At 45.2% G+C, this 12,383-nt stretch overlaps 1 protein-coding gene across 1 annotated transcript in view; it reads right to left on the bottom strand.

The window, feature by feature from the left end:
• The window catches only part of LOC129859099 (brother of CDO-like), a 45,400-nt gene that overhangs the window by 5,261 nt on the left and 27,756 nt on the right, over positions 1-12,383 (bottom strand). The window contains exons 4-7 of the mRNA XM_055928472.1: positions 7,288-7,434; positions 2,618-2,761; positions 2,137-2,430; positions 58-602 (exon numbers count right to left, since the gene is read on the bottom strand). Of these exons, the coding sequence (XP_055784447.1) occupies positions 58-602; positions 2,137-2,430; positions 2,618-2,761; positions 7,288-7,434 (1,130 nt within the window). The remainder of the gene's footprint in view (positions 1-57; positions 603-2,136; positions 2,431-2,617; positions 2,762-7,287; positions 7,435-12,383) is intronic.

The raw sequence follows: 12,383 nt of genomic DNA on the forward strand, positions 1-12,383 counted from the left end.
TTAGCATAACAGTGTCTGTATTAGTACATGTGGGTTTATGAGTTAACTAGCCTGTACCTTTCTGTACTTGACGATGTACTCCACCACAGCAGAGCCTCCATCGTGGCGAGGTTTCCAGGTCAGATCATAAAAGTCGGCCTTGACGGTCCTGGGCTGGCTGAGGATGACAGGGGCCTCTGCCACAGAGATCTGCCCAGTTAGCCCAGAGCAGTCCAGGGTCAGCACGCTACCCGTGGCCCCGGGCTTCACTGGCACCTGCTCCCACAGCACCTTGTCTGGGCTCAGGGGACGCAGGCTGGATGGCAGCTTCCCTGACCGTGACGGATTACTGGTTGGCAAGGTGACCAGTCTGGCAGCGGCCTGCGAGCTGCCCACGCCGTTCTCAGCCATGCACTGGTACAGGCCATCGTCCTGTGGGCCCACGTTGATGACACGCAGCACGCGGGCAGACAGGCGGTGGCGTGGCGACATGGCCAGGGGGCGGGCGTTGTGGAGCCATACGACAGAGGGGGTGGGTTTACCCCTGGCCTGGCAGCTGAAGCGTACGTTCTCTCCCCACATCACCTCCTGTTGCTGGAGCTCTACGGTCACCTGGGGAGGCTCTACAGAGACAGAGATGGTTCGTTTGTCTATTGTGAGTATAATGTAAGGCCATGTCTAGCATATATGCTTGAATAATGGCTGATTGTGAGTGTCTGTATGGTTGTGTGGGAGTGAGCTTGATTAAGTCTTAATTAAGTATGTCTGTATGGTTGTGTGGGAGTGAGCTTGATTAAGTCTTAATTAAGTATGTCTGTATGGTTGTGTGGGAGTGAGTTTGATTAAGTCTTAATTATGTCTGTATGGTTGTGTGGGAGTGAGTTTGATTAAGTCTTAATTAAGTATGTCTGTATGATTGTGTGGGAGTGAGTTTGATTAAGTCTTAATTAAGTATGTCTGTATGGTTGTGTGGGAGTGAGCTTGATTAAGTCTTAATTAAGTATGTCTGTATGGTTGTGTGGGAGTGAGTTTGATTAAGTCTTAAGTATGTCTGTATGGTTGTGTGGGAGTGAGTTTGATTAAGTCTTAAGTATGTCTGTATGGTTGTGTGGGAGTGAGTTTGATTAAGTCTTAATTAAGTATGTCTGTATGGTTGTGTGGAAGTGAGTTTGATTAAGTCTTAATTATGTCTGTATGGTTGTGTGGGAGTGAGTTTGATTAAGTCTTAATTAAGTATGTCTGTATGATTGTGTGGGAGTGAGTTTGATTAAGTCTTAATTAAGTATGTCTGTATGGTTGTGTGGAAGTGAGTTTGATTAAGTCTTAATTAAGTATGTCTGTATGGTTGTGTGGGAGTGAGCTTGATTAAGTCTTAATTAAGTATGTCTGTATGGTTGTGTGGGAGTGAGCTTGATTAAGTCTTAATTATGTCTGTATGGTTGTGTGGGAGTGAGTTTGATTAAGTCTTAATTATGTCTGTATGGTTGTGTGGGAGTGAGCTTGATTAAGTCTTAATTATGTCTGTATGGTTGTGTGGGAGTGAGTTTGATTAAGTCTTAAGTATGTCTGTATGGTTGTGCGTGCCGGCGTGTGTGTTCATGTATATGTGTGTGTGAATGAGTGAGTGAGTGAGTGCCGTGCAGAGACAGGCCAAGCCAGTCAGTTGATGGTTGGCTGGTCATGAAGAGGCAGAATTCATTATCCCTTCAGCAGCCCTCACACTTTAATTAGTGCCAGCTGCTACGAGACGAGCACACAGCCCAAACTGACACTGAATCAGTGTAAAAACACTCACCCAGTCCTGCTATGAGAGCTCTGCCTCCACACACATTCTAAATAACACAACCCTGCCCTTTTATGTTTCCCAACAACGCTCTGCCAAGCTCACACAAACACAGCGCCCACTATTCTCTCACTTCGCCAAACGGGAGTCAGTCTAATCGTCAAGTCTCTCCTCACGGAAAACCCCATCAAATGGAGCCACTCCATAAGCCAAGTTAACCCCACCTCACTGCTACAGTAACTCTGTTTCAGATCCTTTCACAACTTGTAATAAGTGTCATCAGACAGGACCTTCAGAGGAACAGGAACCGACAAACCTCCATAACACCTCATCTTAGTATCATCCTACTGAACCCAAAGTTCAGCCCAACTCACCGAACACCAGCACGTCATACAGCACTGTAGCGGCGCTCTCCGATCCGATGCCGTTGTCAGCGTGGCACGCATACGTCCCTGAGTCGCCCTCGCCCGCCGAGTCAATCAGCAGGTTGCTGAGCAGAAAGCGCGTGTTGTTATGGAAACGCAGGTCCTGGCCGTCCTTGGCCCATGTGACCTGCGGGGTGGGAATGCCGCTGGCCACACATTCCAGGACCAGACGCTGTCCCTTAGTGACCATGATGGAGCGAGACACTGGGGGGTAGATGATATGGGCTGCCTCTGATGTTGAACCTACAGGGAGGGAGAGAGGGGAGGGAGAGAGAGAGAGAGGGGAGGGAGGGGTTGTTTATCAATGAAGTCTGACTGGCCTTGTTCTAATCTTATTAAGAGGTATTTCAATGTTACAAATCACATCACCCTATCATGCTCATAATGAGAGTTTGGTCATGTTTGGTCGTATTTGGTCATGGTGACTCACGGCGTATGCGCAGGCGGTCAGTGGAGGTGGAGGTCTTGACTTCCTGTGTGACAGGGTTGTAAGCAGCACACTTGTAAGGCCCCTCGTCGTCCAGAGTGGCGTTGGCTATCTGCAGGTTCCCCGATGGCATGATCAGGTAGTTCCCTGTTCACAGACAGACAGAGGGAGTTTATTAAACATTGAGGCTACACTGGGTAGGTACTGGATAGTGGTAGGCCAACACAATTACAACTGATCTGAGAGACAATTCTGTCGCTGTAATCCTTGGGCATAGACAGGGCAAGTCATATACAGTGAGCTCCAAAAGGATTGAGACAGTGACCCATTTTTTGTTGTTTTGGCTCTGTACTCCAGCCCTGAACTTAGTCACTGTCACTAGCCGGGTACCACCCAGTTACTCATTCCTGCACCTTAGAGGCTGCTGCCCTATGTACTTAGACATGGAACACTGGTCATTTTAATAATGTTTACATACTATTTTACTCATTTCATATGTATATACTGTACTATATTCTAGTCAAGGCCATCCTATTTAACTATTGCTGTACATATACTATTCTATCCTACATAATCTTCAGGTACACTACATATTCTATCCACATACTGTCCACAATGTCCATTCATCCCATAACATATATACACTACATGACCAAAAGTATGTGGACACCTGCTCGTCGAACATCTCATTCCAGAATCATGGGCATTAATATGGAGTTGGTCCCCCCCTTTGCTGCTATAATAGCCTCCGGTCTTCATTGAAGGCTTTCCACTAGATGTTGGAACATTGCTGCAGGGTCTTGCTTCCATTCAGCCACAAGAGCATTAGTGAGGTCAGGCACTGATGTTGGGCGATTAGGCCTGGCTCGCAGTCGGCATTCCAATTCATCCCAAAGGTTTTCGATGGGGTTGAGGTTAGGGCTCTGTGCAGACCAGTGAAGTTCTTCCACACCGATCTCGACAAACCATTTCTTTATGGACCTCACTTTGTGCACTGGGGCACAAAGTTGGAAGCACAGATTCATCTAGAATGTCATTGTATACTGTAGCGTTAACATTTCCCTTCACTGGAACTAAGGGGCCTAGCCCAAACCATGAAAAACAACCCCATACCATTATTCCTCCTCCACCAAACTTTTGTGGCCTGCTGGAGGTCATTTTGCAGGGCTCTGGCAGTGCAGCTCCTTGCACTAAGGCGGAGGTACCGGTCCTGCTGCTGGGTTGTTGCCCTCCTACGGCCTCCTCCACGTCTCCTGATGTACTGGCCTGTCTCCTGGTAGCGCCTGCATGCTCTGGACACTACGCTGACAGACACAGCAAACCTTTTTGCCACAGTTCGCATTGATGTGCCATCCTGGATGAACTGCACTACCTGAGCCACTTGTGTGGGTTGTAGACTCCGTCTCATGCTACCACTAGAGTGAGAGCACCGCCAGCATTCAAAAGTGACCAAAACATCAGCCAGGAAGCATAGGAACTGAGAAGTGGTCTGTGGTCACCACCTGCAGAATCACTCCTGTTTTGGGGGGTGTCTTGCTAATTGCCTATAATTTCCACCTTTTGTCTATTCCATTTGCACAACAACATGTGAAATTTATTGTCAATCAGTGTTGCTTCCTAAGTGGACAGTTTGATTTCACAGAAGTGTGATTGACTTGGAGTTACATTGTGTTGTTTAAGTGTTCCCTTTATTTTTTTGAGCAGTGTATATATATACACTACTGGTCAAAAGTTTTAGAACATCTATCCATTCAAGGGTTTCTCTTTATTGTTAATATTTTCTACATTGTAGAATAATAGTGAAGACATCAAAACTATGAAATAACACATATGGAATCATGTAGTAACCAAAAAAGTGTTTAACAAATAAAAATATATTTTATATTTGAGATTCTTCAAATAGGCAACCCTTTGCCTTGATGACAGCTTTGCACACTCTTGGCTTTTCCAACAGTTTTGAAGGAGTTCCCACATGCTGAGCACTTGTTGACTGCTTTTCCTTCACTCTGCAGTCCGACTTATCCCAAACCATCTGAATTGGGTTGAGGTCGGGTGATTGTGGAGGCCAGGTCATCTGACGCAGCACTCCATCACTCTCCTTCTTGGTCAAATAGCCCTTACACAGCCTGGAGTTCTGTTGGGTTAATGTCCTGTTGAAAAACAAATGATATACCACTAAGCGCAAACCAGATGGGATGGCGTATCGCTGCAGAATGTTGTGGTAGCCATGCTGGTTAAGTGTGCCTTGAATTCTAAATAAATCACAGACAGTGTCACCAGCAAAGCACCATCACACCTCCTCCTCCATGCTTCATGGTGGAAACCACACATGTGGAGATCATCCGTTCACCTACTCTGCGTCTCACAAAGACACGGCGGTTGGAACCAAAAATCTCAAATTTGGACTCATCAGACCAAAGGACAGATTTCCACCGGTCTAATGTCCATTGCTCATGTTTCTTAAACCAAGCAAGTCTCTTCTTATTATTGGTGTCCTTTAGTAGTGGTTTCTTTGCAGCAATTCGACCATGAAGGCCTGATTCACGCAGTCTCCTCTGAACAGTTGATGTTGAGATGTGTCTGTTGCTTGAACTCTGTGAAGAATTTATTTGGGCTGCAATTTCTGATGCTGGTAACTCTAATGAACTTGTCCTCTACAGCAGAGGTAACTCTGGGTCTTCCTTTCCTGTGGCGGTCCTCATGAGAGCCAGTTTGAGAAGCCACTCTTCTGCCTGCGGTTATGGAACCCCTACCTGTCCCAGACCTGCTGTTTTCAACTCTTAATGATCGGCTATGAAAAGCCAACTGAGATTTATTCCTGATTATTATTTGACCATGCTTGTCATTTATGAACATTTTGAAAATCTTGGCTCTCTCTAATTTTCTCCTTCTCTCTTTCTTTCTCTCGGAGGACCTGGGCCCTAGGACCATGCGTCGGGACTGCCGCCCGTGGTGACTCCTTGCTGTCCCCAGTCCGCCTGGCCTTGCTGCTATTCCAGTTTCAGCTGTTCTGCCTGCGGTTATGGAACCGCCACCTGTCCCAGACCTGTTGTTTTTCAACTCTTAATGATCAGCTATGAAAAGCCAACTGAAAATTATTCATGATTATTATTTGACCATGCTTGTCACTTATGAACATTTTTGAACATCTTGGCATAGTTCTGTTATAATCTCCACCCGGCACAGCCAGAAGAGGACTGGCCACCCCTCATAGCCTGGTTCCTCTCTAGGTTTCTTCCTAGGTTTTGGCCTTTCTAGGGAGTTTTTCCTAGCCACCGTGCTTCTACACCTGCATTCTAGCTGTTTGGGGTTTTAGGCTGGGTTTCTGTACAGCACTTCGAGATATTATCTGATGTACGAAGGGCTATATAAAATAAAATTGATTGATTGATTGAGTTTCATCATAGCGCTTGATGGTTTCAAAGTTCATGAAATTGTCTGTGTTGACTGACCTTCATGTATTAAAGTAATGATGGACTGTCGTTTCTCTTTGCTTATTTGAGATGTTCTTGCCATAATATGGACTTGGTCTTTTACCAAATAGGGCTATTTTCTGTATACCACCCCTACATTGTCACATAACACAACTGATTGGCTCAAACACATTAATAATGAAAGAAATTCCACAAATTACCTTTTAACAAGGCACACCTGTTAATTGAAATGCATTCCAGGTGACTACCTCATGAAGCTGGTTGAGAGAATGCCAAGAGTGTACAAAGCTGTCATCAAGGCAAAGGGTGGCTACTTTGAAGAATCTCAAATATATTTGTATTTGTTTAACACTTTTTTGGTTACGACGATTTCATATGTGTTATTTCAGTTTTGATGTCTTCGCTATTATTATACAATGTTTAAAATAATGAAAATAAATAAAATCCTTGAATGAGTAGGTGTCCAAACTTTTGACTGGTACTCTATATATATTTATTTAAATTCCGGACTCCAACATTGCTCATACTAATATTTCTATATATCTTAATTCCATTCTTTTACTTTCTGATTTGTGTATTGTTGTGTATTGTTAGATACTACTGCACTGTTCGAGCTAGGAACACAAGCATTTTGCTACACCCGCAATAACATCTGCTAAATATGTGTATGTGACCAATAAAATGTGATGTGATTTGATTTAGGCCTACAGCAGTCTCTTTCAACAACAGGGTGCACTGTCAGCACCAGCCACATGGTGGTGTCTCCTCAAAGTGGTTTTCATTTCCCTCTCTCTCTGTAAGCCACGCATCCCCTCCTAAGGCTCCCAGCCATCTACATATCAGCCACAGAGAGGGCCTTTTTCTCTCAGATAACTCAAGAAATAAATGGTTGCAAAATAAACAGAGTATTCCCATGTTTCAACATTACCCAGATAATTGCCTTATCTGCAGTTTAATGATGGGCCAGATAGCTAGGATAGATACAGCATTCCAGTAATCCAGGGAAAGATATAGTGAAAGAGAGAGAGAGGGAAAATACTAATGAGAGAGGACAGAGCGAGAGATAGAGGGGGAGCGAAAGAGAGAGAGAATGCCAAAGAGAGAGAAAAAGTATTAATTACAGTAGAGTACGAGGAGAGAGATTGCTTGAGAGAAAAAGAGGGAGGAAGTGAGAGGGGAATAGAATGCAAACTAGACAGGGAAATAGAATAGGCCTGTAATGGAATAATCGATCCATACCCTTGGAGGTCTCGAGCCACTCCTGTTTGACACTGTAGCGGACCTGGGCCTTGGGCTGGCTCTCAGGGAGGTGACATACGATCACAGCCGTGTTCCCCTCATCCACCTCAATGTCCTGCTGGTCGTCTTGTTCAAAGTCACGCAACTCTGAGATACAGGGAGGACAAGAAAGAGGTCAGGAGAGACACTAACACACACAGATACACATAAACATGTCCCACCATGGAGCCAACCCTGTCAGAGCACCACAGAAGCTCTCCCATAAACACAATTGCGGAATATACACACATTTGCTTCCTCAACCCAGCCAGCCTGTGTAAGTGCTCCAGTCTGTAGTCCATCAATCTGGAGCAGGATGACAACACAATAACTATAAAATGGGAAGATGGGAACTACTAAAATGGGAATTCCAATTCAAGGAAATATTCTATAACAGTGCAAATGGACCAGTCCAGCGGCCATATTGGGCTGTACCATTCTAGACTGTTTGATTAATTCTCCTTCTATGAATAGAGCATGTGTGTGTGTGTCAGAGCAGAGCTGAGCAGGGGGCTGACTGTGGGACAGAGACTAGGAGCCTGCCTGGTTAGTGGTTGGTTACTGTGGGAAACTGGAGAGGGATTACTGGATGGCCATGTGCTCCCACTCTGTCCTGCAGACACACAGTCTGCACAGCACAGACACTGGGCTGACCTGTAACCCCTCACCCCCCTCAGAGGGGGCCGCAGGGGGTGGATCAGGGGTCAGAGGTGAGCGGTGCCTGCCTCTAGAGTTTCAGGGAAAGAACAACCAGTTTGGATTGGGAGGAAATAGCACTGGTAGACTTTAGAACGCTGATGTCAGAGTGGGGGAGTAGAGTACAGGATATTTAAGTTTTGCAGGAGAGAGAGAGAACGGGGAAAAGAGAGAAAGAGAAAGAAAACAGTTTAATAGAGAGAAAAATAGAGAAGTGGAAAGAGGGGACATTCAACAACAATGATCAGAGCTGTAGTGTATGCTAGAGGCAGGGAGTCCAGCGGTGAAATGAAACAAAAATACAACTCCCTCACCTAATTAAATGTCAACCAGTCTCTCTTGATTTATTCTGTTTCATAAAGATGGCGGCGCTCCATTATTTTCAGAGGTGCACGGCTAGTTGTTATTCTTGGACCGCTCAACTCTTTGTCAAAACAGAAGTAACCAAGCCACTTATACACAGTGAACCGACTAGACAACCAGATATGGTTGTTTACACTTCAATGTAGATGAACACAGCTTAATTAAGGCCAGAGTTAAGGCATCTACTGATATAAACACAATAGTGATTCACTTTAGATGCTGAGCATGCACCTGGGTGACTGAGAATGCATGATGTTTTTTCATATCTGATCTATTTCCCGTGCAGGCAGTGTGTGTGTTTGTGGCTTTCTGGGGGAATTATTAAAAGGAGAGGGGAGCTACAGGGGTTGGCCTTGACAGGTGCCGCCCGCCCTCCCACCCCCCACCCACCTCCATCCGGCCCCTATTCCAAGAGAGATGAGACGCACAGGAACTGTCATGCTGAGTTGTGTGTCTGTCCCTGTGTCTCTGTGTCTCTGTGTGTGTCTGGACAGGGGTAGAGTCTCAAAGAGAGACTGTGATGCTCCATTTGCTAAATCAATCAGGCCCTGTTTTTACAGCTACTCCCTGACTCACCCCCCCTCCTCCCCCAGGCGCTACTAAATTCCTCCAACTATACCTTTAACCCCCTCCTCCCCACACCTCTATTCCTGCATTCTTCCACTGAACTACCCTGTATGTGTGTCTCTCAGGTGAGAGACAGAAAGAAAGAAGACAAAGACAAACAGACAAAGAGTGTATAAGTGACAGAGTATGAATAACTGTAGAACAACTATATAGGAATAACTGTATGTGTGTGTGTATGGAGTATGTGTGTGTGTGTGTATGGAGTATGTGTGTATGGAGTATGTGTGTATGGAGTATGTGTGTGTGTATAGAGTATGTGTGTATGGAGTATGTGTGTGTGTGTGTGTGTATGGAGTATGTGTGTATGGAGTAAGTGTGTATGGTGTGTGTGGTGTGGTGTGTGTGTGTGTGTATGGTGTGTATGGAGTGTGTGTGTGTGTGTGTGTGTGTGTGTGTGTGTGTGTGTGTGTGTGTGTGTGTGTGTGTGTGTGTGTGTGTGTGTGTGTGTGTGTGTGTGTGTGTGTGTGTGTGTGTGTGTGGAGTATGTGTGTATGGAGTATGTGTGTATGGAGTATGTGTGTATATAGTATGTGTGTATGGTGTATGTGTGTATGGAGTATGTGTGTATGGAGTATGTGTGTATGGTGTATGTGTGTATATAGTATGTGTGTATGTAGTATGTGTGTATGGAGTATGTGCGTATGGAGTATGTGTGTATGGTGTATAATGTGGTGGCATTTTTCTGCTTTACCAAATGAGGAGAGTTACAAACTACACACCAGTCAGAGTTATACTTAAATTACATCTTGAGCGTCTGCTAAATGACTTAAATGTAAATGTAAATATGAGCTTTGCAATAGCCTTTTTGACTTTCAATTATGCGCTATCTCTAATGAACCATTGAAAAGTGACTACTGAAAAATACAAATATCTTTTATATCCAAGATACACCCCTCTCAACTTACATGACGAGCCATAGATCTTAGGAACTGTTGACAAAGAAATACTTTTTCTTGAGAAAGGAGTATCCCTTAGCCAGATAACATTCGCTATTAATTATCGTTGAGTTCGGTCCCCAAGACGAGGTTCTAATCTCGTTCCTGGTACTTCATAGCACAGAACCATTACCTCATCCAATCTGGAATGCTCTTTAGGTTTTATCACCCAAAGACATCGTAAATCTCCTCTGTCAGTACTATCTCATAGAGGCCCATCCTCAGTGGAACACACATACAATACTCTATTCTGTCGAATAAAACAACCATTACAATGCAATACAAGCATTATAACATAATCTTGCAAATTTCCACAACAATGTGTATATGGAGTATGTGTGTGTGTGTGTGTACGGAGTATGTGTGTATGGAGTATGTGTGTGTGTGTGTACGGAGTATGTGTGTATGGAGTATGTGTGTATGGTGTACGGAGTATGTGTGTGTGTGTGTACGGAGTATGTGTGTATATAGTATGTGTGTATGGTGTATGTGTGTATGGAGTATGTGTGTATGGTGTATGTGTGTGTGTGTGTGTGTGTGTGTGTGTGTGTGTGTGTGTGTGTGTGTGTGTGTGTGTGTGTGTGTGTGTGTGTGTGTGTGTGTGTGTGTGTGTGTGTGTGTGTATGGAGTATGTGTGTGTGTGTATATGTGTGTGTGTGTGTGTATGGAGTATGTGTGTATGGAGTATTTTATCAGGATCCCCATTAGCTGTTGCTATAGTAGCAGCTACTCTTCCTGAGGTCCACACAGAACATGAAACATGACATAATACTCTTCCTGGGGTCCACACAGAACATGAAACATGACATAATACTCTTCCTGGGGTCCACACAGAACATGAAATATGACATAATACTCTTCCTGGGGTCCACACAGAACATGAAATATGACATAATACTCTTCCTGGGGTCCACACAGAACATGAAATATGACATAATACTCTTCCTGGGGTCCACACAGAACATGAAACATGACATAATACTCTTCCTGGGGTCCACACAGAACATGAAATATGACACAATACACAACATTAATAGACAAGACCAGCTCAAGGGCTGAACTACATGAATGGTTGTGTGCATGTGTCTGTATGTAAGCACCCCTCCTACGCATGTATGCTAGTCTGTATGTTCCTGCTTGCGTGTGTATGTCTGCTGCTGTCCCTGTGTGAGTGGGATGCTGTCCCTGTGTGAGTGTGCTGCTGTCCCTGTGTGAGTGTGCTGCTGTCCCAGTGTGAGTGGGATGCTGTCCCTGTGTGAGTGGGATGCTGTCCCTGTGTGAGTGGGATGCTGTCCCTGTGTGAGTGGGATGCTGTCCCTGTGTGAGTGGGATGCTGTCCCTATGTGAGTGGGATGCTGTCCCTGTGTGAGTGGGATGCTGTCCCTGTGTGAGTGGGATGCTGTCCCTGTGTATGTCTGCTGCTCTCCCAGTGTGAGTGGGATGCTGTCCCTGTGTGAGTGGGATCGTGGACTAGAAGGATTGATGGTATTTATAAAGTGGAGCTGGCCTCTGACCTCTAAATATTTAAAGACAGACTCTGCATCCAACATCTTTATGTGCAGAGGTAGGGGGCAGCAGGAACACTGTGTGTGTGTGTGTGTGTGTGTGTGTGTGTGTGTGTGTGTGTGTGTGTGTGTGTGTGTGTGTGTGTGTGTGTGTGTGTGTGTGTGTGTGTGTGTGTGTGTTACAGACATTAATGACGTTTATGTCACACCCAGCGTGTGACAGAGCTGCAGGAGTTGTGACTCGTTCTCTCTCTCACACACACACACACACACACACACACACACACACACACACACACACACACACACACACACACACACACACACACACACACACACACACACACACACACACACACACATCCTTATCTTCCCCTCACAAGAAAAGCAGCCCTCTCCCCAATTACAGGACCATAACTCCTGCGTCACAGGAATGTGGTGTCGTGGGGAGAAGAGCTGAGAGTCAGGGAGGAGGCCTCATTCACAGTGACCCCATGGTCCCCTCCCCTGGCAGGGCCCCATTCACAACAACCCCAGTCCCCTCCCCTGGCCAGGCCCCACCACCAGGCTTCAGGGTTACATTCTCCAGGCAGACCCCCTCTCAGTCCCTCTCTGTCACCGAGAGTGATACACACTACCACTACACACTATTATTATTCACTACTCTATCAAATCACATGTTTTATTTGTCCCATGCGCCGTGAACAACAGGTGGACCAACAGTGGAATGCTTACTTACGGGCCCTTCCCAATAATGCAGAGAGAAATAATAGAACAATTATACCACAAGGAATAAATACACAATGAGTAATGATAATTACTCATTATAATACACACAGGGTACCAGTACCGAGTCGATGTGCAGGGGTACGAGGTAATTGAGGTAGATATGTACATATAGGTAGGGGTAATAGGAGAGACTGAAAAACAG

Source organism: Salvelinus fontinalis, chromosome 7 (genome assembly GCF_029448725.1).
Source record: "Salvelinus fontinalis isolate EN_2023a chromosome 7, ASM2944872v1, whole genome shotgun sequence".
Classification (NCBI taxonomy): domain Eukaryota; kingdom Metazoa; phylum Chordata; class Actinopteri; order Salmoniformes; family Salmonidae; genus Salvelinus; species Salvelinus fontinalis.